The following is a 27,991-nucleotide window of genomic DNA, read 5'->3' as shown; positions in this document are numbered from 1 at the left end:
ATCGAGTATCGCAGTTGGGACAAACGTTTTAAAATACGATTAAAACTGTAATACAGTGTACAATATCCACTTGAGTAAAATATCTTTTTATGTACTGAGAAGCAATCGACGGCTTCAGCGTTGCGGCTACTCGATTTGTCAATCACCCATAATCGCTTTCGTTTTAATCCCAACTTCAGCTTTGTTCACTCGCACAGATAATCAATTCATGTTTATGACTGTGAAAGGTTTTATTGAATATGAAATATGTAAAAACAACAATGAAGTATGAAAGATATAAATCGCATCATAGACACATGGACAAAATACTTCAACACTAAGGACGAACGATGAGCAATCCAACCACTGTCCCATGTCAGCAGGCAGATATGTTTGTAGAAGGACTGAAGACAAAAACACTCACGCTCACCTAGAACACTAGTTACCTCCCCTTGACCATGGCTACTCGTCGCTTTGGTCACGAACCCCGAAATACCATTCACAGTTCAAGATTCATGCACGACAAACAGACACAACTCTTAATGTAGCCATTGTTTTCGAAATAATTATTTCTACTCTATAATCGGTAGCATGTTAATTGTATCTAAGTTTTTCCTACTCAACATTTGCTATGCCTTTATCACCGGAATTATATCCTGCATAAGTAAGTGAAAGAGTATGGTTTTGTGCCGCTTTTAGCAATATTCCAGAAATATCACGGCGGGAGACATCAGAAATGGGCTTTACACATATAACCGTGTGGGGAATTGAACCCGGGTCTTCGGCATGACGTGCGAACGCTTTAACCACTCGGCTACCGCACCGTGCATATCCTGCTGAAAATGCATGTGCACCACACTTTGAAATATGTGGTTCATATAGGACATGTATTCAGAAATACGATCAAAACTGTATATACCGCATCGAACCTGGCGTGTCGATGTGTTACTGAGTTATCTCCCTTGGAGTATAGACCGGTTGAACAAATGGCAGACAGCTGACATAAAAATGCGTACTGAGAGCCGTGCTTTAACAAGATAGATGATAAGACCTGCATCTGCTATAACACGAACGCACCTGACTTACGAATCATGTCATGTGGTATATGGTACGTCATGTATGACGTCACACACACGAGACTGCCACCTCCTTTGCGTTCGCACGATCCGGGGTTTATTTAATGGGTTTCTGGGGCTCTGTGGTTCAAAAGATTCAACATTTACAAACTTGTACAAACAAATTCTGCATAAAATAATCTTTTCGATATTTTATCATAAACTTCCCTAACTTTCAATCTCACGCATCTTGTTCTCAGAGCTTTGTGAGAAATTTATTTGCTCAGTTGTATTTTGGTATTCAGGCGTTAGCAATTAGTCTAAAAGTGAGCAATTCGATGGGATTCGGGATCCAGTGGAAGATGTCTGGGGGGATTCAGCCGGTAGCAATGAATCTTAAAGTGAGCAATTCGATGGGATTCGGGATTCAGTGGAAGATGTCTGGGGGGATTCAGCCGTTAGCAATGAATCTTAAAGTGAGCAATTCGATGGGATTCGGGATCCAGTGGAAGATGTCTGGGGGGATTCAGCCGGTAGCAATGAATCTTAAAGTGAGCAATTCGATGGGATTCGGGATTCAGTGGAAGATGTCTGGGGGGATTCAGCCGTTAGCAATGAATCTTAAAGTGAGCAATTCGATGGGATTCGGGATTCAGTGGAAGATGTCTGGGGGGATTCAGCCGGTAGCAATGAATCTTAAAGTGAGCAATTCGATGGGATTCGGGATTCAGTGGAAGATGTCTGGGGGGATTCAGCCGTTAGCAATGAATCTTAAAGTGAGCAATTCGATGGGATTCGGGATTCAGTGGAAGATATCTGGAGGGATTCAGCCGTTAGCATTGAATCTTAAAGTGTGCAATTCGATGGGATTCAGGGGAAGCTTGGGCTGCTGTCCTCACATGCTGTGAGAGAATCTGGCTCGAAAGACTACCTCAGTTCCGTCACGGCTTATCAGACTGTGCAGTAAATATCCAAAACGGTAACTTCAATTGCATATTTCGTTGTAATACTTAAAGAGGACGGGTATAGTAGGACAAAGTATTACAAGGTTCATAACTAGGTCGAATCTGAAATTCTAACCCATGATTATAGGCTCCTGGCACAACTAGGGGACGCAACTCCGCACAGCAGATTGTGGCGCTTCTGATTGTAACTGCGCTACGTGTCTCTTATACATATCAATTTTGTAATTATGAATCATGATTTATTAATATGTGTGCAAGGAAGTTGTCAAATCATGGAGTTTGTCAAATCATGATTGTCTTTTTTTCATTCTTTAAATACTTCTTCCTCTTCATTTTTGAGTTCCCGGAACAGCAGCACGGCCAGAACAATACTGACAACCTGAAACAAACAGACAGGGTTAAACAAACAACTTGTGAAGCAATGACGTCACACCTCACCTTGTCAGTAGATTCAGGATGTGTTCCGACACATGATATGGGGTTCGTGCTGCAAACCACATATTGATAGTTATGTAGTGCACAGGTGGCCCAGCCATGCGAACTGATGCGCAGGTACGTCTTGATCAGCTGATCATGGGTTCGAATCCCATTAGTATCAAAATTTGATTATCCGTTTGTCAGAAATGCAAAATGCCACTATGGCGTAAAACAATATTCATTCGGTCACTTTTATCAGGTAAAGTCCATCAGGTAATATGTCAGTCACAGGGTTGTCGGGTCTGAATAAATTATTAAGTCCGCCATCTTACATCTGGAACACTGCGTGCGTCCGTGTGTGCGTACGTGCGTGTGTGTGCATAGAGTGCTGAGTGAGTGAGTGAGTTTTGTATTACGCCTCACTCAGCAATAATTCCAGCTATAATGCGGCCGTCTATAAAAAAGAGAGTCTGGACCAGACAATCCAGTGATCAACAGCATGAGCATCGATCTACGCAATTAGGATACGATGACATGTGTCAACAAAGTCAGCGAGCCTGATGGCCCGATCCCGTTAGTCGCCTCTTTGGACAAGCATTTCGAGTCTGGAGCAGAGAAACCCGTGAATGACATTACGAGAAACATACAACCCCATCTTGGAGAGCCGTGCAATAGGTTTTACACATTCCTACGTTCTTCATCGTCGTGACCTAGAATACAAATCCGTAAAGCAGATGATAAAAATTCCTTATCATGTTTCTCTCACCTCGACACCCGCCAGAATGATGCCAGCAACTATCATCGTCGTTGTGTAGCCGAGGACCACGCCCTCCAGCGCGCTGTAGCAACCCTGAAACCAACACAGTCATAATTACATCCTCTGTGTAACAGGGTACAGAGTCAAGCCTCAGACGACCTTACCTAGAACACTGTCGGGGTAAAACAAGTGTTGGTCTAGGGGAAAAGGTATCTGACCTCTGGAAGTCCATGGTTCAAATATAAGTTTGGGTCTCGGATATTTCAGGCATAACATCTCTAACACATGAACCATCACTCTCATATGTATTTCTTTCAAGAAACATTAAATTAGAGCATTATGTTTCAGGAAGCATTGTTCTTATCGAGCTATGAAGTGTGAGTACAGTACTGCATGATGGCAACGCTTTCGTCTGAGGTATGCATGAATGTAGTATACGGTACTCTATACATGCATACATCAGACAATAGCATGGTCATCATGCAGTACTGTACTCACTCCATGCATACTTCAGACAATAGCGTTGTCACCATGCAGTACTGTACTCACTCCATGCATACTTCAGACAATAGCGTTGTCACCATGCAGTACTGTACTCACTCCATGCATACTTCAGACAATAGTGTTGCCATCATGCAGTACTATACTCACTCCATGCATGCTTCAGACAATAGTGTTGGCATCATGCAGTACTGTTTTCATCGCATACTTACTTCAGACAATAGTGTACTGTACTAAAAGGTACTGTCGGAAATAGAAAAAAAATGTTTTTGGCTGTTACTCTGTATCCCGAAAATTTGAAGAATTGCAAATAGCATATGTCAAAATAACCCACACGTACATCAGTGGGATGCGTGATAGGATATCCAGAAAAGCATGTTTACTCGTAAAATCGGGCAAAACAAACAACTTGAGAAGCAAATGTCGTCACGCCTCACCTGGTCAGTAGATTCAGGATGTGTTCCAACACATGATATGGGGGTTCGTGCTGCAAACCACATATTGATAGTTATGTAGGGCACAGGTGGCCCAGCCATGCGAACTGATGCGCAGGTACGTCTTGATCAGCTGATCATGGGTTCGAATCCCATTAGTATCAAAATTTGATTATCGGTTTGTCAGAAATGCAAAATGCTACTATAGCGTAAAACAATATTCATTAAATCAATATTCAGTACTGTTTTCATTGCATACTTACTTCAGACAATAGTGTACTGTACTAAAAAGTACTGTCGGAAATAGAAAAAAAATGGTTTGGGCTGTTACTCTGTATACCGAAAATTTGAAGAATTGCAAATAGCATATGTCAAAATAACCCACACGTACATCAGTGGGATGCGTAATAGGATATCCAGAAAAGCATGTTTACTCGTAAAATCGGGCAAAACTTAGAAAAAATACGAATAGCTGCTTAAAACAATAGATCAGACTATAGATGACAATTAGGGCGCTCGGCTAGGTATGATGACGAACCGTCGACACACCGAGCATGGAATGCACGTGCTACTTACAGGCAAAATGGGTCATCTCAAAAATATTCTATGCGTTTTCTTGTGTGTTGAATATGTCTCAAATATTGCTTAACATTCTAACGTGTCTTTTTTGCATAAAGTTTATGTTGAGAGATGTAAAACAGTATGATGCCCATAGAAAGGCTAAAATCAGCCATCGTATTAAATGTCTAAAAATATATAGGTAGCATGGCCACCCGAAGATCGACATGACTGGATGTTATTTGTAAATTGTTACTTCCCCAGTTTAATTCCCCTAAAGGATTATCAAATCTTAGCTGATATCTCTACCCCCAGCCCGACTCCAGCCATCGTCTGCTTATTTGCTTTTGAGACGACCCAACCACCCACCCACCTACCCACCCCCATGTCTGTTTGTTTTTATAGTAGTAGTGAGACTCCATGGTAGCTACATCCTTAAGAGTTACACAAGTAAAAATATTATTTTGTACGTCAGCTATCGTTTCTAATGAAGCAAAGTCTAATTTCAAAATGGGCATTTAAAAAAGTGTCCTTTGTAATACAATGTCATCGCACACAAATTTGCATAAAGCCAAGGTCTGTTCCAAATAAGTCGACTTAAAAACACATTGCTCATGCACTAATTTCTCCTCAGTAAAGTCCCTTTTTAACGTTTCCTATCTCCCTACCACCGAGACTGTAGTTAGGCCGAACTTAGTTTAACAGATATTTCACACTTTCACATATTAACTACATACATTGTGGATCTAAATGTGAAGAAACTTTTTTTTTCTATTTCCGACAGTATTTTATATGCTTGCATACTTCAGACAATAGCGTTGACATCATGCAGTACTGTACTAACGTGGTTATAGTTTGAGTTTGAGGTGTTTGGACTGAGGGCACAGAAGGGATCAACTGGCCAGTCCATGTCGGGGTACTCTCCCTCCAGCTTGCAGCACGTGAAGGGGGTCTTCAGAACGACGGTCAGGCCCCCCTCGGACACCGTCCGGTTCCAGTGAGTCGCCGTATAGATGTCGGTGTAGTTGTCAACGCCGCAGCAGTCCAGCTACAACACGACAACATTTCTAGTAGTGTCACAGGTTCGACCATATCACAGTCATCATTTAATTATCACAGACAGTAAATAGCAACAGGAGAGAAGGCCACCTTGTCTATACCCAGTTACACTACCTTCAAGGATGAATGAGTGAGTGAGCAAAGTTTTATTCTACTCGTGTCAATATTTCAGCAATATCATACCAAGGGGATGACAAAACATTCCATAACACTCCAGAACATTCCCTATGGGGGTCGAACCATGGCCTTTAGTGTGATGATCAAAGCTTTAACCACTGAGCTACACTACCACACACTCCTCGCTCTAGGGCTGGTGGATTGCCTAATCGTTAAAACGTTCGTTCATCACGTCTCAAGACTCGGCTTCGATTCCACACAGGGTTACAATCTGTGAAGCCCATTTCTGGTCTCCTTCACCTTGATATTGCTGGATTGTTGCCAAAGTCGGCGTTAAACCAGAATACTCACTCACTCACTCTTCGCTCCAGCCTTGAGACACGCTCAAAACACACATACCTTCAACATGGTCTTAATTTCTTGAAGTTCCTGTGTTTTAAAGTGATCGTGTCATAATAGAATCTATGAATTGAATTCAACGATTCACATATTGTTCAAATACCTGCATGAATATGTAGTTCCAGCCGAGTGTGACGGGGTCGGTGCCGATGTCCCCGGTGTAGCTGGATGACAACGTCCTCTTCAACAACGTCTTTAAGCTGATGTCAAACTAAAGAAGAGTTGTTTGTGCGTGTATGAGTAAATGAGATGGGGGGACACGTATAACGACTGAAAGTACGACTACCCCCCGACTGGCACAAGTCTCTAAGGTAATAATTAATAGTTGAAATGATAATTTCTTGACTGCCTCCCTTGTCTGCTAATCTAGACTTGCCTCTGTAAAGTATGGAATCCGAGAAGGGACATTGTCGCGTTGTCGCATTGTCGCGTTGTCGCCCTCTCCAAAACAAGCAAAATGAGGCAAAATTAACAAAAGCGCGACAATGCGACAACGCGACATTTCGGCCATTTGTCGCATTGTCGCCCTTTGGAGGAATAGAAAAATACTATTCAAAACGCGACATGCGACATCGCGGCAATGCAACAATATTGTCGCATTGTCGCGCTTTGGTTAATTTTGCCTCATTTTGCTCTTATTCGGAGATGGCGACATTGCGACAACGCGACAATGTCCCTTCCAGGATTCCATAGTAAAGGATAGAATTACACGTACTATACATCGATGGGCTTAGCATTCAGCAAGGCTAATCACCTTTGGCCGGAGTGCGATAGGCAGCATAATATTATGTTATACACAATGTATTGTACTGACGTTGAAAAAGCATGGTGGCCTTACCTGTGACTTAAGGGTGCACATCAAAGTGACGCCAACGACCTGTGTGACCATCACTACCACTACAACCACGGCATACTGCAACATAGAAAATAGTATTACTGACCTGCATTATATTACCAGCATGAGTGAGTGAGTATGGTTTTACGCCGCTTTTAGCAATATTCCAGTAATAGCGGGGGACACTCTTCACAGATTGTACCCATTTGGGGCATCGAACCCGGGTCTTTGGCGTGAAATGCGAATGCTAGGACGTATTTTGTTCCCTATCAATATTATATACCAATATCATGTGTACCTACCTTAATTACCTATATTACATCCAACATGACATGTACCCATATTAAAAGTACTCACATGACATGTAAGAATATTACATGTAACCGCATGACATATATCAATATGGCAAGTATCTATCTAGCTTATCAATATTACATGTACAAGCATGACATAACAATATTACATTAACCATATTATATGCATCAACATGAGTGAGTAAGCAAAGTTTTATGCCGCTTTCAGCAATATTCCAGCAATATCACGGCGGGGCACCAGAAATGGGCTTCACACAATGTATCCATGTGGGGACTCGAACCCGGTATTCGGCGTGACGAGCAAACGCTTTAACCACTAGGCTTCCCCACCGCCACCGTCCCAACATGACATTACCTGACATTACCAGTATTGCATGTACCCACCACAAGCAAGCACGTTCTGAGTTTCCAGCAAGCACCGAGACATCCGAGGCCCCCGACGATGAAGATGAACAGTCCGACGACGATGAAGGTGAAGGCGATGCCCTCGATGAAGTCGCTTAAGGTGAAGGTCGATTCCTCTGCCTGGACGTTAGAGACGAGACCCGACAGATAACTGGTGAATATGTCGGACCTGAACCTCAACACGCTGCCCAGCACAAAGCAGGCCGAGCCCAGTATCTGGAATATACGTGGCATGTGTTAGTTGAAGGGGGATTAACCATTTTTCAAGCACATTTATGTTTTGTTTAACACTAATAATCAACCTATATGTATTTTTCGGGTCTGGTTGGATGTTGTTTGCCGTTCAAACCCGCTCACAGCAATACTCCAGCTGTATGGCGGCGGTATGTATATGATCGAGTCTGGACCAGACAAACCAGTGATCAACAGCATGAACATCTACGCAAAAGGGATAAGATGCCATGAGTCAACCGAGCCTGACCACCCGATCCTGTTAGTCACCTCTTACGACAAGCATGGATTACTGAAGATCAATTCTAACCTAGATCTTCACGGATGTATCTACCAGCAAACTGATGAGACGTCTTGTCTTTGGACAAGCATTTCGAGTCTGGAGCAGACAAACCGTTGGTCGATATCATGAGCACCATCCAACGCCATCCAGGAGAGCCGTGCATTTTTTATGAACAGGATGTTAACATCAAGAAAGATTGTATATTTATGCGCCAATTGAATTTCATTTCATAACAGCTCCGTTGTTTTATTTATATCGATTTCTTTTAATGAAATATAACCTTGAGTTGAGTTTTACGTCACATCGGCATTATTCCAGCCATACAGCGACGAGAATAAGTCTGTACTCATGCATATTTTAAGTACAAAGTCAAAATGATTTTCTTGAAAAATTATACTCATGCCAATAATGGTTGTCAAACGTATGTGTAAATCCATGTGTATAGACTTGTCAATGCCTATTCAGTCAATGTAGGGGCGGTGGTGTAGTCCATGATGGAGTCGGTGGTTAAACTGTTCGCTCGTCACGCCAAAGACCCGGGTTTGATTCCCCACATGGGTACAATGTGTAAAGCCCATTTCTGATGTCCCCCGTCGTGATATTGCTGGAATATTGCTAAAATCTGCGTAAAAGTAAACTCTCTCTCCCCCGTCTTAGATGACAGGACCACCCATGTATCTGATTCCTTGCGCGGCAGTATCAATTTGAAGAGATATTGGTTGAGTGTGGAGAGCTCCACGAGAAGCATTGCAGACAAGACTTACAATCCTAAAGAATGTACATCATTTATTCACTGTTTAAAGGACATCATTTTCAAATAGACATAGCAGCTGTCTTTCGGTCTCCGTCTACAGGTCGATGAAGAACGGGACGACCATTCTTTTCAGTGTTCATATTGAGTCGGGCCCTGCTCGTGTTGTTGACTGTCAATATGTGTTGTCGTGTTGACAGTCAACACGAGCATCAAACCACAGTTGACAGTGAGGTCACTGGTGTGGACATGTGTCAAACGATTGTGTTGACATGACACAATTTACCCTACCTAAGCGAATGCAACACAGTGATTGAGTGAGTATGGTTTTGCGCCGCTTTAAGCGATATTCCAACAGTGGACACCAGGAATGGGATTCACACAGTGTACCCACATTAAATATTGGCTAATATTGGTAGCAAATACTTGTCCAAAACTGCCAGACCTGCATAGATACTGAATACTTGTCCAATACCCCAAGATCTGCACAGATACTGAATACTTGTCCAATACTGCTGATCCTAGATAGATACTGAATACTTGTCCAATGCTGCTTATCCTAGATAGATACTGAATACTTATCCAATACTGCTAATCCTAGATAGGTACTGAATACTTGTACTGAATGACTGGGTATTGAGTATGTGTACGTCACTACCAGACGCGACGATTGTTAAAGATCGTGTCTTTAATCTCTGAACACCTGTTTATCACAACAGTTCAAAAGGCCACACATGGATGAGAACAAGGTCCTTTCACGGCTGTCATTATAACCACTTTTAAGTTTTTTTTGCATTAACACAAGTTGGTACAATGCAACTAGTGTCTAGTGAGTGAGTGAGTGCCTAGGCCTCAAAGGGAATGTTTGACTTTTTTCTGTGCTGGATTATATCTCTGGTGGGTTCAGTGTTTTGTCTATACTTGCTATATTGGACATATTTTAGGACTATCGATATATTCCTGGGCAAAAGAAGGTATACACTCAAATAAGGATTTGATAAAAAATTACAAACCTTTATTTAAATGTTACTACGCCGAAAACAGTCACTGAAAACCTGAACTGTCAGGCCCAAAACACAACTAATCTACCCGTGTCGAATACGTTAATGAATACCCATAGTCCAGGAGGAGGCAGCTGAAAAATTTCAAATCGTAGCCTCCCCAGTACTGATTTTGTTTGACACTATTTTCAGTTAGTATTATGTCTTGGGCTCATGAAAAGGCCTGTAATACTCTCAGATTGTGGTATCAGTTTTTTTTTACAGGCCATTATATGTGGTGGGGGTCTGGGGGCATTTTCGTCACATTTGGTTTGCTGCCCGACAACACCTCAAAGTTAGTCATTAATAGTTTTACTACTGTCAATCTGATCACTTTCATTTTGACTTCTGTGTACTGCTAAAGGATGTAGAAATTATTTGACATAATTTTGTTTTGTAAAAAAATCAAAATGGCCGCCATTATGGCCGCCATTTTGTTTTGTCGTGTTTTGCCTTCTCAGCACTTAAATCTACATAAAAATGTACACCGAATGTTTCCATTTACACCCAAAGTTGATACTTTTGATGTGTTTTGACACTTGTTTCTCCTAGAATGATGGCTTGGGCACAAAACAAGTCATTTTGTATGGTCATAGCATGGTAATTTAATGTTTTACAGCTTATTCTTTGAGACAGGGGTATTTTGGCATTTCTCAGACTTTTCATGAAAATGTGTCAGAGTGATTTATGTAATGGCAGTTAACATTATTTTTGTTACTAAAACAAGTTGTTTTTGTTTTCTCTTTACTTCTAGAGTGACGGCATGTTATTAGGAATGTTTACATATTACCCAGAATTCAAAATGGCCGCCAAAATGGCCGCCATTGAAGTTTAATTACATATACTTAGTGGAGGACTAAATTTGTACTGATATGAAATCCAAACAAATCATTTAGTGTCTAATGTTGAATACAGTATAGGAATAGAGCTAAATTTCAATGATAAGGTCAATCAAAGCTTCACACTCCTAAAATATTTGATGAAATAACATTATCCAAAAGTGTTTGAAAACTATGCTTCATGGCCAATAACTACGTCTAAACTTTGGTTGTAGGTATTCAAATTGTTCTATCTGATAACTCTTAATCACTTTTGATACATCCATAAGCTTGCAATTAACCTTCTTTTTCACTTTCTTTCATTTCATATGTTACTTCATGTCACAATCGGACCTGTGAAGATCCGGGTTAGAATGGATCTTCAATAACCCATGCTTGTCGTAAGAGGCGACTAACGGGATCGGGTTGTCAGGCTCGCTGATTGGGTTGACACGTTTCATCGTATCTCAATTGCACAGATTGATGTTCATGCTGTTGATCCCTGGGTTGTCTGGTCCAGACTCGATTATTTACAGACTGTCGCCATATAGCTCGAATATAACAGAGTGCGTAAAATTAAACTCACACACTCATGTCAGAATCGGAGTCATCTACTGGCAACAAGTCAAATATGTTCGGGCAACAATCATCTACCATACAAATAGACATGTCTCTGTGCACACTATATCATTCTTTCTACTGGCATGCTGACTTTTTGCATTTACACGATGTCAGTTCAACCAATCCACGGGGAGCAGGATCTCTCGACATCAGAATAGCTGACCATCACAAATGCTCCAACCATGGTCAACTGGTGAAGGGATGTTCATGATTGGTTGCAGAGACTGTTTCCAAACATGGACATGGTAGTTTACTCTTTCAATGTGATGTTTTAGACTGTTGGATGTTGGTGGGAGGTTTTCATTCAATATCTTGTGTCATCTACAGACATCACTGGATTATTTGGTACATGCACAGAACTCACAAACTGGCCACAAGATATAATGAGTGTTTCTTGAACATCCAAATTGTCATCCATTTGTTGTGTGAAGCTTCTCATCCCTGGGCTTTACATCCTTTTTTGGAATCAATGTAGAAAAGCCAATTGTGTCAATGTTTGTTGGTGATTTTCAGAGGACTTATGTAAGTCAATTCCCCATGTCGAACGTTCTACACGTTCTAAAATGGGACGGAGTAATAACGTACTTAAAATGAGATTGCCATACTAAGAACGGAATTGCCATACTACAAACGGAATCGTGGCGCTTCAATTTTACTGGGTATGTGTGAGGACGTAGTGCAGTCCGGCATCAATTGCAATACGTTTGTACACAGTTTCCACCTGGTCCATCCCGTTTGCAGAACTCTACTGAACTCTAGTTAGTCGCTATTCCAAGCAAATATGTTCAAAACGAAATGAATCGTTCTGAAGAAACTTGTAGCACACGGTTCTAACAGTTTGCAATTGGTTCTCATCACGTTCTACTCGTTGTTAGTATGTTTATGTAGTTCTCATGCAGTTCTTACTATGTCAACTCTGTGTGCATTACGATATGACAAGGTAGGGTATATATACATGCGTTTTTAACATGGTCGCCATTTGGGATAGAGTTTCTATGAACAAGTTTGCAGCTGTCAAAATATTGAATGCTGGTTTCCTGCAATTTTTATCGGAAGCAGAGCAAGAGTACAATGAGTTGGTAGAGCAAGAAAGAAGGAAAACACAAGAACTTGTTGGGTGAGGAACTGGCTTAAACCTGAGAGGTGAATAGCTGTGGGACATTATCATCAACTGATGGAGGAGCTCCGCCTTGATGATCATGAGCCCTTCTACAATTTCTTGAGAATCACCCCACCCATGTTTGATGAACTTCTTGAACGCATTGACCCCTTTATAAATTAGATGTTCACCCTTCTTCTTCCTTGGAGGCATGGTGATGTCAATGTTTCCACCTTGAAACTGAGAACGGAATAAGAATGGGCAGGGTATTTATATAAATCGACCCAGGAAGTGATTGCTATTATGATTGCACACACTAGAAACGGAGTGAGAAAGTAGTGAGAATGGGAAGAAGCGCCTGAAAATGAGTTGGTTTAGAAGAATGAGTTAGAACGGGGTTGTGCGCATTAAGAACGAGATATGTTTAGTTCAGAAGGGATATAAAGCGACTATGGACAGGATTGGACTGCTTGAAAACGTTGTCCACACGGGGTGAACAGGCAATTTTACCCACTCTAAACGTAACACCAACTGTTTTCCCCATTGTCTTGGCAGTGGTTTGTTTTTGCCAACAATCTTGACTTCTAGCGCCGTTGGCGATCCTCTTTTCATTTGCTCCCCTGCTTTGATTTACTCTTGTCTGGCATACCTGTCCCAAACAACATCAACTCTAATACAGTCTGTTCGATTCAGAATTGAAGTGAAGTTGTCTCAATGCATATCAGCCAAGTGTCCAAATATGGAAGCAGCTCCCTTTCTGAACATTTGCAATTTTGCCATTCCATCAATTATATGAACTGGCAACATTCTCTCTTCTGCTAGTATAAGCAGCGAAGGACCAAAAGCTTTTAAAGTTCATTTAACAAACCGCTTTTGATGTTCTTTCTTAATGTTCCATCTGAATGGGCCATTGTAAAATGAACGCTAGAAATGTCCATGTTCACATCAGGGTTGATGACAAATCCATTCAATCTTCCAAATGAATGATGTCTGCATCTTGTGAACATTGGAAGTGGAGTTTTTGTCCCAAAGGATATGATTCACAGCCTCTTGCATGTTAAACAGGTTGGGGCAGAGCAAAGGGATAACATCATAGGTAGTCGATTGAACTCTTCCAGGACAAACTTGTGGTCACCTTTACATGGACTGAATCTGAAAACCTTTTCTACATTGATTCCAAAAAAGGATGTAAAGCCCAGGGATGAGAAGCTTCACACAACAAATGGATGACAATTTGGATGTTCAAGAAACACTCATTATATCTTGTGGCCAGTTTGTGAGTTCTATGCATGTACCAAATAATCCAGTGATGTCTGTAGATGACACAAGATATTGAATGAAAACCCCCCACCAACATCCAACAGTCTAAAACATCACATTGAAAGAGTAAACTACCATGTCCATGTTTGGAAACAGTCTCTGCAACCAATCATGAACATCCCTTCACCAGTTGACCATGGTTGGAGCATTTGTGATGGTCAGCTTATCCTATTCTGATGTCGAGAGACCCTGCTCCCCTCGGATTGGTTGAACTGACATCGTGTAAATGCAAAAAGTCAGCATGCCAGCAGAAAGAATGATATAGTGTGCACATAGGCATGTCTATTTGTATGGCAGATGATTGTTGCCCGAACACATTTGACTTGTTGCCAGTAGATGACTCCGATTCTGACATGGGTGAGTGAGTGAGTTTAGCTTTACACTGCATTCAGCAATATTCCATCTATATGGCGGCAGTCTGTAAATAATCGTGTCTGGACCAGACAATCCAGGGATCAACAGCATGAACATCAATCTGTGCAATTGAGATACGATGACATGTGTCAACCCAGTCAGCGAGCCTGACAACGTTACCAGATCCCGTCAGTTGCCTCTTACGACAAGCATGGGTTATTGAAGATCCATTCTAACCCGGATCTTCACAGGTCCGATTGTGACATGAAGTAACATATGAAATGAAAGAAAGTGAAAAAGAAGGTTAATTGCAAGCTTATGGATGTATCAAAAGTGATTAAGAGTTATCAGATAGAACAATTTGAATGCCTACAACCAAAGCTTAGACGTAGTTATCGGCAATGAAGCATAGTTTTCAAACACTTTTGGATAATGTTATTTCATCAAATATTTTAGGAGTGTGAAGCTTTGAATGACCTTATCATTGAAATTTAGCTCTATTCCTATACTGTATTCAACATTAGACACTAAATGATTTGTTTGGATTTCATATCAGTACAAATTTAGTCCTCCACTAAGTATATGTAGTTAAACTTCAATGGCGGCCATTTTGGCGGTCATTTTGAATTCTGGGTAATATGTAAACATTCCTAATAACATGCCGTCACTCTAGAAGTAAAGAGAAAACAAAAACAACTTGTTTTAGTAACAAAAATAATGTTAACTGCCATTACATAAATCACTCTGACACATTTTCATGAAAAGTCTGAGAAATGCCAAAATACCCCTATCTCAAAGAATAAGCTGTAAAACATTAAATTACCATGCTATGACCATACAAAATGACTTGTTTTGTGCCCAAGCCATCATTCTAGGAGAAACAAGTGTCAAAACACATCAAAAGTATCAACTTTGGATGTAAATGGAAACATTCGGTGTACATTTTTATGTAGATTTAAGTGCTGAGAAGGCAAAACACGACAAAACAAAATGGCGGCCATAATGGCGGCCATTTTGATTTTTACAAAACAAAATTATGTCAAATAATTTCTACATCCTTTAGCAGTACACAGAAGTCAAAATGAAAGTGATCAGATTGACAGTAGTAAAACTATTAATGACTAACTTTGAGGTGTTGTCGGGCAGCAAACCAAATGTGACGAAAATGCCCCCAGACCCCCACCACATATAATGGCCTGTAAAAAAAAACTGATACCACAATCTGAGAGTATTACAGGCCTTTTCATGAGCCCAAGACATAATACTAACTGAAAATAGTGTCAAACAAAATCAGTACTGGGGAGGCTACGAAATCCTATTTCTAGGCCCCTTTTGAGATTCTCCTCCTGGACTACCATTTCAGAGGTACAGATAAGCTCAAAAAGTTATCTGTAGCTGTGCCCATTTATAGTTTCTTACGTCATAAGCTAATATTGAGCAGGGGTGTAATGTTTCTTTTGTCCATCAGTATATCTTGGTGCCTCTATTTGTAAAACACTGATAAATAAAGAGATGTATAAAGTATATTTTTTTAACTTCGTTAACAACGTCAGTCTCTTTTCCTTGTTTTCTTTGTTAGAAATAAAACCACGCACTGTTTGACTTAACGTTTAGAAAAGAGACAATATCACAATATTTGCATATTTGAAGAAGCTGTTGATCGACGATCGCGATGATTCTTGAAGGCTATGCCTCTGTGACGTCAGATATTGTTCAGATGTTTATGTAAACAAGGGCACGTGACTGGGGGGTTGTACAAAGTTATACATTTCCGCCTTGGCATCCCTGATAATGTATATTGTACTGTATAATAAACAACAGTGTCAAGAAAAGAATGCACTGACTGTGCTCTTCAGACACTTGCATGGTTTTGTCCTAAAACACAAAATAAACACTTCCAATTTCATTTTGCCTTTTCCGTGGTAAACATATAGACGAAAAAAAGGTTTGTGTGACACTTCTTACGGCGCTTTTTTTACATCATTCCAACAATTTGGACACGATTAAGTGGTTTCACACATAACAACCATTCGAGGAATCGAACCCGTGACAAGCTAACGTATTCACCAGTAGGCTGCACCCACTGCCATATTGTACAGCCTCCTACGTATAACATGGAGGATAATTGTCTATTCACGCTGTACACATATTTATCTTATTGAGAGATCTTACAAAGTTATATTTTTAAGACTGGCACAGTCACGAGATTATCTGATTTGACAAGAAGAAACAAAAGTTCAATTTATTCTGTAAAAAGTTATATATCCTCAGGTAGATAAAAAATTGTTCCAGTGTAAAGGGCGATTTCTCTTGACCTTTTCATGCTTGAAGCTAATAACATTTTTCATCAGGAAATGCAAACTAAACAGGTTGAAAAAACAAAATACTGTGAATACAACACGACAGACGGATTGTATTTGAATCACTTTAACACGATTAAATATTCATTGATCGTGTGACGCTTGCAGGTATATCTGTACTGTGAAACTCTACCATTATGATGCTCTTTTGATAAGGTGACATTAAGTGAGTTTAGCTTTACGCCGCTTTTACCAATATTCCAGCAATATCACGGCTTGGATAGCAGGAATAAGTTTCATACATTCTACCCATGTGGGGAATCGGTTTCATATATTTCTATTTAAACGTCATTAAAAATCACGTAATTAAAGTGTCAATTATGCTAATACTTCTTTGCGAGTGAATAAATATTATTTTACGCCGATGTTCGCAATATTTCAGCACAAGGATTCCTGGTGATGCTAGAAATTGGCTTCATTCATTGTACCCAGATATATATTAGAACCTCAGTCTCATTCGTGACGAGCGAATGATTTGATAATCCGAATGAAGACCGCTGCAGCAATTATTAGTGAGAGTGAGTTTAGTTTTACGCCGCTTTAAGCAATATCCCAGCAATATCGCGGCGGGGGACACCAGAAATGGGCTTCACATACTGCTTTATCTACTAGGCTACCTCACCGCCTCCGCAGCAAGTATTAAGCGCGGTGACAAAAATTAATGTCTTCAGAAAAAATTAGGACCTACCGTAAACACGGTATTGAACACCGCCAGCCATATTCTACCACACTGAGCCACAGTTCCTAGGTCTTCCATTACAGAGTCGTTCCCGTATCCTACACAACCAGCTGGTCAGAAATCTCGGACACACACTCCCGTTCTTCACAACACCAGCTTTATAAAGTCGCTCTGGTCATATATTGTCATTTCAAGTGGATTCAAAATCACGTGACATATATTTGACCAGCGTCCGTCGAGATGGACATTTGAGAAATGTATATGTTTGGCCAAGGCATCAAGGGAGAGTGTTTGACTAAGACGCGTGTTTTGCGGGAGTGACTGGTTACAAGGCCTGGGTTGAAGATGGAACGTTTGACTAGGCATCAAAGGGAACATTTGAACAGAGCAAGAAAGGCGGAAGGCTTGTAGGTAATGACTGTGGTATCAACATAACATTGGGTCCCAATATGTGATAACGCGGGCGTGCAAGACCTGCGTCTGTTACAGGTGGTTAAAAACCGGAAGTATCCAAATGTTTCCTATTTTCGCGGTATGCAGGCTATACCAAAAAGCAAAGAGTGAATGAGTTGAATTTTACGAAGCTTTTAGACATATTCTGGCAATGTCACGGCGGGGGAAACCATTAATGGGCTTCACACATTGTCCCCATGTGGGGAATCGAACCCGGGTCTTCGGCGTGACGAGCAAACGCTTTAACCACTAGGCTCCCCACCGCCCCAGAAAGCAAAGAAGACATACCTGATAAATATATTGTGAATTCAATCATGAACAACTCTTTCTTAAATTGACCACTTTTGGATTTTATTGTTAATATAGTGTATTTTTTTTCAAAATGGCTACGCTGGCGGCCATTTTGAAAAGGAGGTAGTTGGCACTCATATATATGTCACTGGTATGTCCCAGTCCTGAATCATATTTACAGATTCCAGTTAATATTTTATAAGTATAAATGGTTCAGTGTTTTATAAATAATTATGGTTCTCGAATGGTTATTTCTCATGACCCTAGTATTTCTTTTTTCAGAATGACCCTGGGTACCTAGCAACCGGAGTACACAGTCATAGAGGGTAGTAGGTAGTGAGAATGAGAAACGCCAATGGAAGAATGAGTTTAGTTTTACGCCGCACTCAGCAATATTCCAGCTATATGGCGGCGGTATGTAAATAATCAAATCTGGTCAAGACAATCCAGTGATCAACAGCATGAGCATCGATCAACTGGGATACGATGACATGTGTCAACCAAGTCAGCGAGCCTGACCACCCGATCCCGTTAGTCGCCTCTTACGACAAGCATGGGTTACTGAAAGTCAATATTCTAACCAGGATCTTCACGGGTGGGACTGTGAGACAGACTGTAGTGCGACCTGCCGTATAGACTGACGCTCAGTCTCTGAGAATATGTCATTCTGATAGAAGTATTCAGTTACTTCTTACGACAAGCATGGGTTGCTGAGATCAGTTCTAACCCGAATCTTCACGGAACGGGGCTGATTACACAACACTTACTGTCAAATACACTCTTGTGAAATGTAAAACATTCACCTGTATAGACAGTGTCAGCTAAAATGAAACAAACAGGATGCGTTTGATACCGTTATCACCGTTGTGGTCTGGACCTTAAGTGTGTAGTGTTTCAGCGAATGTTTTCAGCCGTTTTGATAACTTTGTAACGTTTTGGTGAAATCCTTGTTCCGAGTGTGTACGCCCTGTTGCCCGGTAGTTTATAACAAAGTGTCACATCACTAAAGTAAACTCTGAGGCCTGTATCACGTCGTCAAGCCTTGCTTCACAATCAAACCGACATGCGTGAATATAGCTAAATTATGTATCAGGGAAGCGACGATAAACCCAACATACGTACATACGTACTCAGGTACTCACAGACACACACACTCTAAAGTATGGGCCAAAATTATAACACATAATTCAAGTGCCAAACTCAACCACCACAAACACACATATAAATAAATATGACAATAAATATAAACGTAAATAAATGAATAAATAAATACTGTAGATAAATAAATAGATAAATGATGAAACAAACTTGCATATAAATAAATAAATATATAAATAAATAAATGTATAAGTAAATAAATAAATAAATGAATAAATAAATGGATGGGTGGTTTTTTTTGTGGATGAATGAATAAATAAATGATTAAATGAAAGAATGAATAAGGAATTTCACAGATATTGATGTTTAAACTTGGGCATTTTGAATAGCATAATATACATTCATTTTGCATTATCAACTCATAATCTATCAACTTGTCATTTATGTTTTTTAAAATTGACAAAATGTCAAAAACAGTTTTTCAATATACGTAGCCTCAAACCCAAACACGTCGTCATGACAACGCCTCGAGATATTCCACGTGGCAATTACCACGCATCTGTAACCTCGCCTATTTCAGCTGAATGTCATTGTTTCCACAGATAAAAATATACACAGAGATGCAACACGAACAAAACCCACTTATGTCTCCAAATCAGGAAATTCCTCCAGGGCTAACCGCAACGGCTTGGAATATTAAGGAAGTAGGTAAAATATTGTTTTTTTGCGCAGATGTGTATCTCAGTCATTAAACTATACTTCGCAGTCAAGCCCGCATCCGCTTATACGACCCCCGACGGCGCTCAGCTGACATCCGGATTTCGATTAATAATTTTTCATACATATATGCTTGGGTTTAATGGTTATATGGACTTCCGTCCGGGTGCTGGTTTTACACAAGCGTGACGCTACTGGCTCCATGGATGTGCTTGTTTTGCTTGTATTGCGTGGGACATAATATTGTTGACATTCAGAATTTGTAGTTGAACGTTCGGGACAGCAACGACTTAATTGTGTCATGGATTCTTCATGTCAGTTGTACTGGTTCGGGTGTGAATATCCCAGATTAGAATTGGTTTTCAGTAACCCATGCTTGTCATAAGAGGCGACTAACGGGATAAGGTGGTCAGGCTCGCTGACTTGGTTGACACATGTCATCGGTTCCCAATTGCGCAGATCAATGCTCATGATGTTGATCCCTGGATTGTCTGGTCCAGACTCGATTGTTTACAGACCGCCGCCATATAGCTGGAATATTGCTGAGTGCGGCGTTAAACAACAAACCAACCAACCAACCTTCTCAATTAAAATGTAACTGAATACTTCTGTCAGAATTACATATTCTCAGAGACTGAGCGTCAGTCTATACGGCAGGTCGCACTACAGTCTGTCTCACAGTCCCACCCGTGAAGATCCGGGTTAGAATATTGACCTTCAGTAACCCATGCTTGTCGTAAGAGGCGACTAACGGGATCGGGTGGTTAGGCTCGCTGACTCGGTTGACACATGTCATCGGTTCCCAATTGCGCAGATCAATGCTCATGATGTTGATCCGTGGATTGTCTGGTCCAGACGCGATTATTTACAGACCGCCGCCATATAGCTGGAATATTGCTGAGTGCGGCGTTAAACAACAAACCAACCAACCAACCTTCTCAATTAAAAGGGCGGTGGGGTAGCCTAGTGGGTAAAGCGTTCGCTCGTCACGCCGAAGACCCGGGTTCGATTCCCCACATGGGTACAATGTGTGAAGGCCATTTCTGGTGTCCCCCGCCGTGATATTGCTGGAATATTGCTAAAAAGCGGCGTAAAACCATACTCACTCACTCATTCACTCTCAATTAAAATGTAACTGAATACTTCTGTCAGAATTACATATTCTCAGAGAATGAGCGTCAGTCTATACGGCAGGTCGCAATATAGTCTGCCTCACAGTCCTTTCCACCCACCCCATTCTGCAATGCTGAAGCCCTAAATAAATCGAGTCTTCAATGTCTCTTTTCAATTTAATTAATGTTTTTTTGTTTCGACCAAAATTATATATATTCAGAGACATGGCGTAAGTCTAACCTCACCATGCCCTTCAACCATGCACATCTGAGGACCGTACAGCAATGCTGGCGGTATAATGCAATGATAACATGCATGTCAACTTTTGAGATCGAATCAAAGGCGGGTCTCCTGTTTAATGCACCGCAAAGTGAAATTTAAGTCGTGGAGATTATATCTGCCTGTCTCACTGTCAGATGTGATGGAAAGTTTCGGGCGTGGTGCGGATTGCGTTTGAGACGGGAACTATCCACGTGTGGAGTCACGTGGTATGGCCACGTGTTCAACCCGAGGCCTAGTTCATCCTTCAAGGAGTTCAGAGTGAAAAAACATAAATATTGAACACAACATATGGTTTGGTCAGGGAAAGTGTTGTTAAACTGTGACCATGTTTATGTATATAGACTGAATAATTGCAGTTGGGAAGTATAGGCAACAGGTGGTAATGTGGCCCGAAGCGCAGCGATTTGCTGTGAAGAGTTGCGTCCCTTGGGTACTCGAGAACCTCACGATCGCAAGTTCGAATTTCTGCCCGAACCATACCTTTGCTCGAGGGCTCTATATAAGCGATTGACGTCTGAGTCTGTAAGAGTGAGTATAGTTTTACACCGCTTTAGCAATATTCCAGCAATATCACGGCGGGGGACACCAGAAATAGGCTTCACACATTGTGCCCATATGGGGAATCGAACCCGGGTCTTCGGCGTGACGAGCGAACGATTTAACCACTAGCCTACCCCACCACCCCTGGTAGAACTCGACACGCCGATATATTACTGTAATACTGTTATAATGGGTGTTAAACCGAAATCACTCAGAGAGTCGAGTCACAATCCTGGAACACTATGACGATATGTAGGAAACATAACATACTTTTTTAGATTGTTAAAACCAATATATAATTTTGAACATATTTAAACTTCCTTCCTCTAAAAAGAAGGAACTGTGACATAATATACTCATGGAAAAAAGTATCGCAACACCTTTGATTTGTAACCCCCATGTGTCCACTGATATGATCAACGGCAAGCATAACGTGCAAGACATGCGCCCGTCATTACTTAAAATAAAGTGTCAGTGAACTGTTCTTACTGCTCAATAAATAGGAAAATTAAAACAATCAATATTGATTTCGGTGCTATCAATCAAATATGGGGGCTTCCTCAAATGACAACTGCTCAAAGATTGCCAGTTATTGGTATGCGCAATGCTGACATGTCACTGAGGGCTGTTGCAAGAGATGTTGGTTGTCAATTATCTCTGTCAGGCGACTGGCCAGAAAACATTGGTAAAGTCATGACGTCCAGGACAGCGTTCAGGTTAACCATGAGTGACGACTTCTAGGGATACAGCCCTTCTCAGAATCACAAGGCTTCAATCGTGCAAGTCAAGTGGGCTGTTAAATACAGATTGGCTTCCTCATCGTCGTTTGTCCAACAGAACAGTCGGAAATCGCTTAATATCGGTGTACAGACCTCTGAGCCGTCCGTTGTTATCCCCAGAGCACGACGTCCTTGGTTGCTAGCTCGACGTCGATGGAATTTGACGTCATGGGGAAGGGTCGATTTCTTTTGTTCATGACTGATAGTCGAGCTCCTGTCTGGCGCTGCAAGACCACTGCATATGTCTTAAAGAATGTATGCCACAATCTTAAAAATGAACTTAGTTTTTAACGTCATAGTTGGAGAGTCGGGACAACACTGGGACGTCGACACAATGACGCACAATTGTAAATTTGACCAGGATATGGACAAGATATTTTTCTTTCCCCATAGTGGGTGAGTTTAGTTTTACGCTGTGCTCAGCAATATTCCAGCTATATGGTGGCGGTCTGTAAATAATCTAGTCTGGACCAGACAATCCAGTGATCAGCAGCATGAACATCGATCTACGCAATAGGGATACGATGACATGTGTCAACCAAGTCAGCGAGTCTCACCACCCGATCCCGTTAGTCGCCTCTTACAAGCATGGGTTACTGAAGATCAATTCTTCGCCCATAAGAGAGGGCAATCGAGGCCATGCGGGTCTCCCTAATTTGGACGATGGTACCCTGTTACCGACATTTTCCCAGAGTCGGTAAATTGTGATATGGGAAAAGTTCAAATGTACTGCAACTGAACAGTGTGATTCATCAGTTCAACGTCCAACAGGATCATTTCTCGCATAACGATTTTCAAAATTCACGTTGTTAGCTGAACGACATGGGTTAGCACACGTACACTGACCTGACGTATTTACACAGAGGTACTTAAGGATGTGCTGAAAACAGTTTATGTACCATTATTCATTATACCATTTGCGGCTGGACATTCGTGTCATGTGAGCTGCATTACCTTCTTCATTGGTCAGAATCATAAATATTATCATAGTTCTAAAACACGTCATATTTTCCTCAATCTTATATAAATAATTGTGACTTTATAAAATAGGACTAGACAGCACATTTTGTATATTTTATTCAATAACGAGAATACTAAACGCTGTCTCAGCTAGAGTTGATCTTCATTGTCCAAGTTGTAAGATAATTAGCATTATGTGTAAAGCTTTAAGACTACATGCATGGTCCGGCCCAAGTCTATAATCTGTCAGTATCGATATACGCTCGTCTTCATTCCTAAGTTTTCTTGATAAGCTTTATGTACTAATTGTTAAGACGACATGTCCGGAGACAGAAGTAAACATTACTCTATGATAACACGCTCTCCGAGAAAACTGTTGGATAATTCAGTAATTTCTGCATTCTCAAGTCTTTCAAAGCTACGAGGTAATTTCAAGATTTAGATAGTCAGCAGTGTAGATTAGCAGCATTTGTAAGTATTGTTTAAAGTGACCGTTGAACGTGCGACCATGTCACGAACCCTGAGAGCATCGGTGGTATATATAACGGCCTTTATTCCGGGTATTTCACTCATGAAATGCACCGAATAAAGACTGGCCACTAGTCGATGCTTCTCTTGGTTATTTGAAGGTGTTGCGGTCCCAAGCTAATTCCCCGACAACAAATTCAAGGTATTATAATTATCCTACACCAAGAATAAACCCTAAAAAAGGTTACTTAAGGTCAAGGTTATTATAATATTAAGCTAAGAGACAAATACACGCACCATTCGTTTGAACAACTTGTGCCACGACACCCTATTGATCTTAACAAGTTCCTCCTTTGAAGATGCAATTCTGAATACCCGGTATGAACAAGCGAAACAATAAGTTCTGTTTCTTGACAACAAATAAATATGGGCAGTTCCGAATGGAAATGATAAAAACTCATATCATATTTAACGCTGTGAAATTATTAACGTCTTCCTCTAGCTTTGACAACGGTCTCTTGCTTTGACACCCATTTCTCTCTTTCATCTGTTTATCTTTTGTATGCATGCGTGTGTGTGTATATGTGTGTGTGTGACTGCCGAAGATAGATTATCGTCCCCAAATATACATTGCTCCAAGCATATGGAATCAGCCCTAGATACTCAATCACACCACCACAACTTCCACTCGGGTACCCACTATAGAATGTGTCACTCATAGATCATGTAATATACTTACGAAGGTCGCAGCTCTAAGATGGTTTAAAGGAACAGGACCACGGGTCATCCAGACACCCCCTTCCCCCCTGGTACCCACCATACAACGTGTTACTCACAGACCCGTGAAGATCCGGGTTAGAATTGATCTTCAGTAACCCATGCTTGTCGAAAAAGGCGGGTGGTCAGGCTCGCTGACTTGGTTCACACATGTCAATTGCGTAGATCTATGTTCATGCTGTTGATCACTGGAGTGTCTGGTCCAGACTCGATTATTTACAGATTGGCGCCATAGAGCTGGAATATTGCTGAGTGCGGCGTAAAACTAAACTCACTCACTGTTACTCACAGATAATGTCGTGAACCTTTTCCTGTTTTGGGCCTCGTTCAAGAAAAGGATCTTACTTATACTACTTCCCACTATAACGAAAGTCGAAACTCTCAGACAACTTTACAAAGTTATGACCAGACCCTGTCCCATCCTGCCACTAACACATAAATAAACATGAGCAAAATTAAAGATTAAAAAAAAAATAATAATGATAAGAGGCCAACCTCACATCGATCTTGAGAAGGTCAATGTGTTTGTGCTGTGATGGTTTCAACACATACCATCTATTCCCGGATAAGTATAGCCTCGCCGTATGGAAGTAGGCTGAGGGGTATCAGCTCTAATGTCGGTCCCTACATTCAGGATGTCAACAATTCCCTACAAAATCCTCGGTGAGTACATCGTACTGTCAGTATTACACACGTGTTGATGTTAGTACTGAATCATACTTGGTAGAACGAGTCACAAGCCCAGATTAACATATACACAATCTTAGTCTATGCTTACACATGTACCTACAAGTCGATACACAGTGACGCACCGATAGGATATGTCCTATTCTCTGTATATGCTCTGGGTCAGTATAGTTCTACACATGCTCTGCACATATTACGTATGTGCGTATTTGACAATGGGTATTCAGTTTAACTAAAATCACGAAACTGAAATACATAAAAAAATATTCAACCTCTATTTCTGTAGCCTGTTCGCAATGAATGAATGCGTCTACTTAAGATCCGGGTTCTACCATGTAGTTCTACATATGTATAAATGCTGTTTTGGTATAATTTGTGTTAGAAATGCTTACAATTACAAACGCTCGAAAAAACTGCGTTCACATTCCCCGCCTTTCGTCTACCCACAATGATAAAGTTTCCGCGAGGAAGTACTGATGAGGAAGTTAAGCGATTAGAGTTCTAACATCCATGAACTACCTGGGCTAAGGACGTACAATATGGACAACTTTATTTACCAGGTAGGAATATTTGTACTCAATACTGTCTGTGCTATATCAGTTCCTGATATAAGTTCCCAATTGTGTGTAGCACTGTATAAATCAGCCTGATTAGGTTCCGTACTCAACACTACAAGGAGACGGAACAAGTGTGCATTGTCGCCTCACCATGAATCGTCAGTTGTCATCTGTTTATATCACGCATAGCATCCGTGTTGATGAAGATCGCTGGCAATATACCAGCTGGACCACTTACTAAATATATATCATAGCTTTGGGAAATTGTAAGGGAAGATCGGATATGTTTCAGTGGACGGGATATGTTTTTTTAGAGAGCTCCGTCAGTACATTGTTGAGTCAGGGGTGTTATAATGTATATGTGTCAAGCGATATGAGTGCTCGGATAGGAACGTAGTAGGTAGCTGAGCAAACACGGCTTTAGATCTATGTTAGTGGAGCGAAAAAAACAAACCAAGAGGGACTTTCCATGCTTGTCGACCAGCCAATGAAATGGCTCAGTTTCATAAGAGCGTGAACCCGGAAGGTCATAGGAGATAATTGGTGACCTGGGGCATGCGGTGCAGTTCAGAGTTACCTCCCCTGTTGTGCGCCTGGGCTGCGACAGAGTGTCTATTTTGCTATCGTATCAGCTGAAACGCCTACTGTTCAAAACTAGCTTTACAAACAACGCAAAGAAGATGCCGCTTGTGTCAGTTATGTTGATAGATATGTTTTTCGTACTCTGTGAAATCCTCACATACTGTGTAGGCCTACACTTTAAGGTAGAATATGCATGGGCCGTCACAACGAACTTGATGAATTTGGCGTGTGGTCACTGAAAACCTTTCGTGAATTAAAATGTTGGACGAATGTTTAGTGGAAAAAATGGTTAATCCTTTTATGGTGATCTTTTTATGAAGCTTGAGTTTGAACAGTCTGTATAGTTGTTGGCAACTAGTGCTATACACGATACATAGGTATGTCTAGTTTTGTATGTTAACCATTTGTACATAGCACATGTGATGGGTGTGGTGCATGCAGATACTGGGTGTTGTACATGGAGGGTGTGACACATGTTTGTGGAGGGTGTGGCACATCCTGGTGGAGGGTGTGGCACATGTAGTAGTGGGTGTGGCACATGTAGTAGTGGGTGTGGCACATCCTGGTGGAGGGTGTGGCACATGTAATAGTGGGTGGTTGGCACATGTAGTAGTGGGTGTGGCACATGTAGTAGTGGGTGTGGCACATCCTGGTGGAGGGTGTGGCACATGTAGTAGTGGGTGTGGCACATCCTGGTGGAGGGTGTGGCACATGTAGTAGTGGGTGGAGAGTGGCACATCCTGGTGGAGGGTGTGGCACATGTAGTAGTGGGTGTGGCACATCCTGGTGGAGGGTGTGGCACATGTAGTAGTGGGTGTGGCACATCCTGGTGGAGGGTGTGGCACATGTAGTAGTGGGTGTGGCACATCCTGGTGGAGGGTGTGTAGTAGTGGGTGTGGCACATCCCTGGTGGAGGTGTGGCACATGTGTAGTGGTGTGGCACATCCTGGTGGAGGGTGTGGCACATGTAGGGTGGCACATGTGGCACATCCATCCTGGTGGAGGGTGGGTGTGGCACATCCTGGTGGTGTGGCACATGTAGTAGTGGGTGTGGCACATCCTGGTGGAGGGTGTGACACATGTAGTAGTGGGTGTGGCACATGTAGTAGTGGGTGTGGCACATCCTGGTGGAGGGTGTGGCGCATGGAGGGTGTGTCATATGCAAGTAGAGGGTGGGGCACAAGTTTGTGGCGGGTGTGACACATGCAAGTAGAAGATGTGGTGCATCCTTGTGGAGGGTGTGGCACATGTAATAGTGGGTGTGGCACATCCTGGTGGAGGGTGTGGCACATGCCAGTGGATGGTGTGTCACATGCAAGTGGAGGTTGTGGCACAT

At 41.5% G+C, this 27,991-nt stretch overlaps 1 protein-coding gene across 1 annotated transcript; it reads right to left on the bottom strand.

The window, feature by feature from the left end:
• Positions 1–233: 233 nt before the first annotated feature.
• LOC124280714 lies at positions 234–27,991 on the bottom strand. Its single transcript, XM_046716698.1, has 7 exons — positions 27,302–27,991; positions 7,775–8,011; positions 7,080–7,154; positions 6,345–6,452; positions 5,511–5,714; positions 3,183–3,266; positions 234–2,378 (listed from the first exon to the last, which is right to left on the bottom strand). The coding sequence occupies exons 1-7, from the start codon at positions 27,989–27,991 to the stop codon at positions 2,304–2,306; spliced, it is 1,473 nt and encodes a 490-aa protein (XP_046572654.1). The 3' UTR covers positions 234–2,303.

The sequence above is a fragment of the Haliotis rubra genome, unplaced genomic scaffold (assembly GCF_003918875.1).
Source record: "Haliotis rubra isolate DU_JTF1 unplaced genomic scaffold, ASM391887v1 Scf272, whole genome shotgun sequence".
NCBI lineage: Eukaryota > Metazoa > Mollusca > Gastropoda > Lepetellida > Haliotidae > Haliotis > Haliotis rubra.
This window is presented reverse-complemented; position numbering and strand designations above follow the sequence as displayed.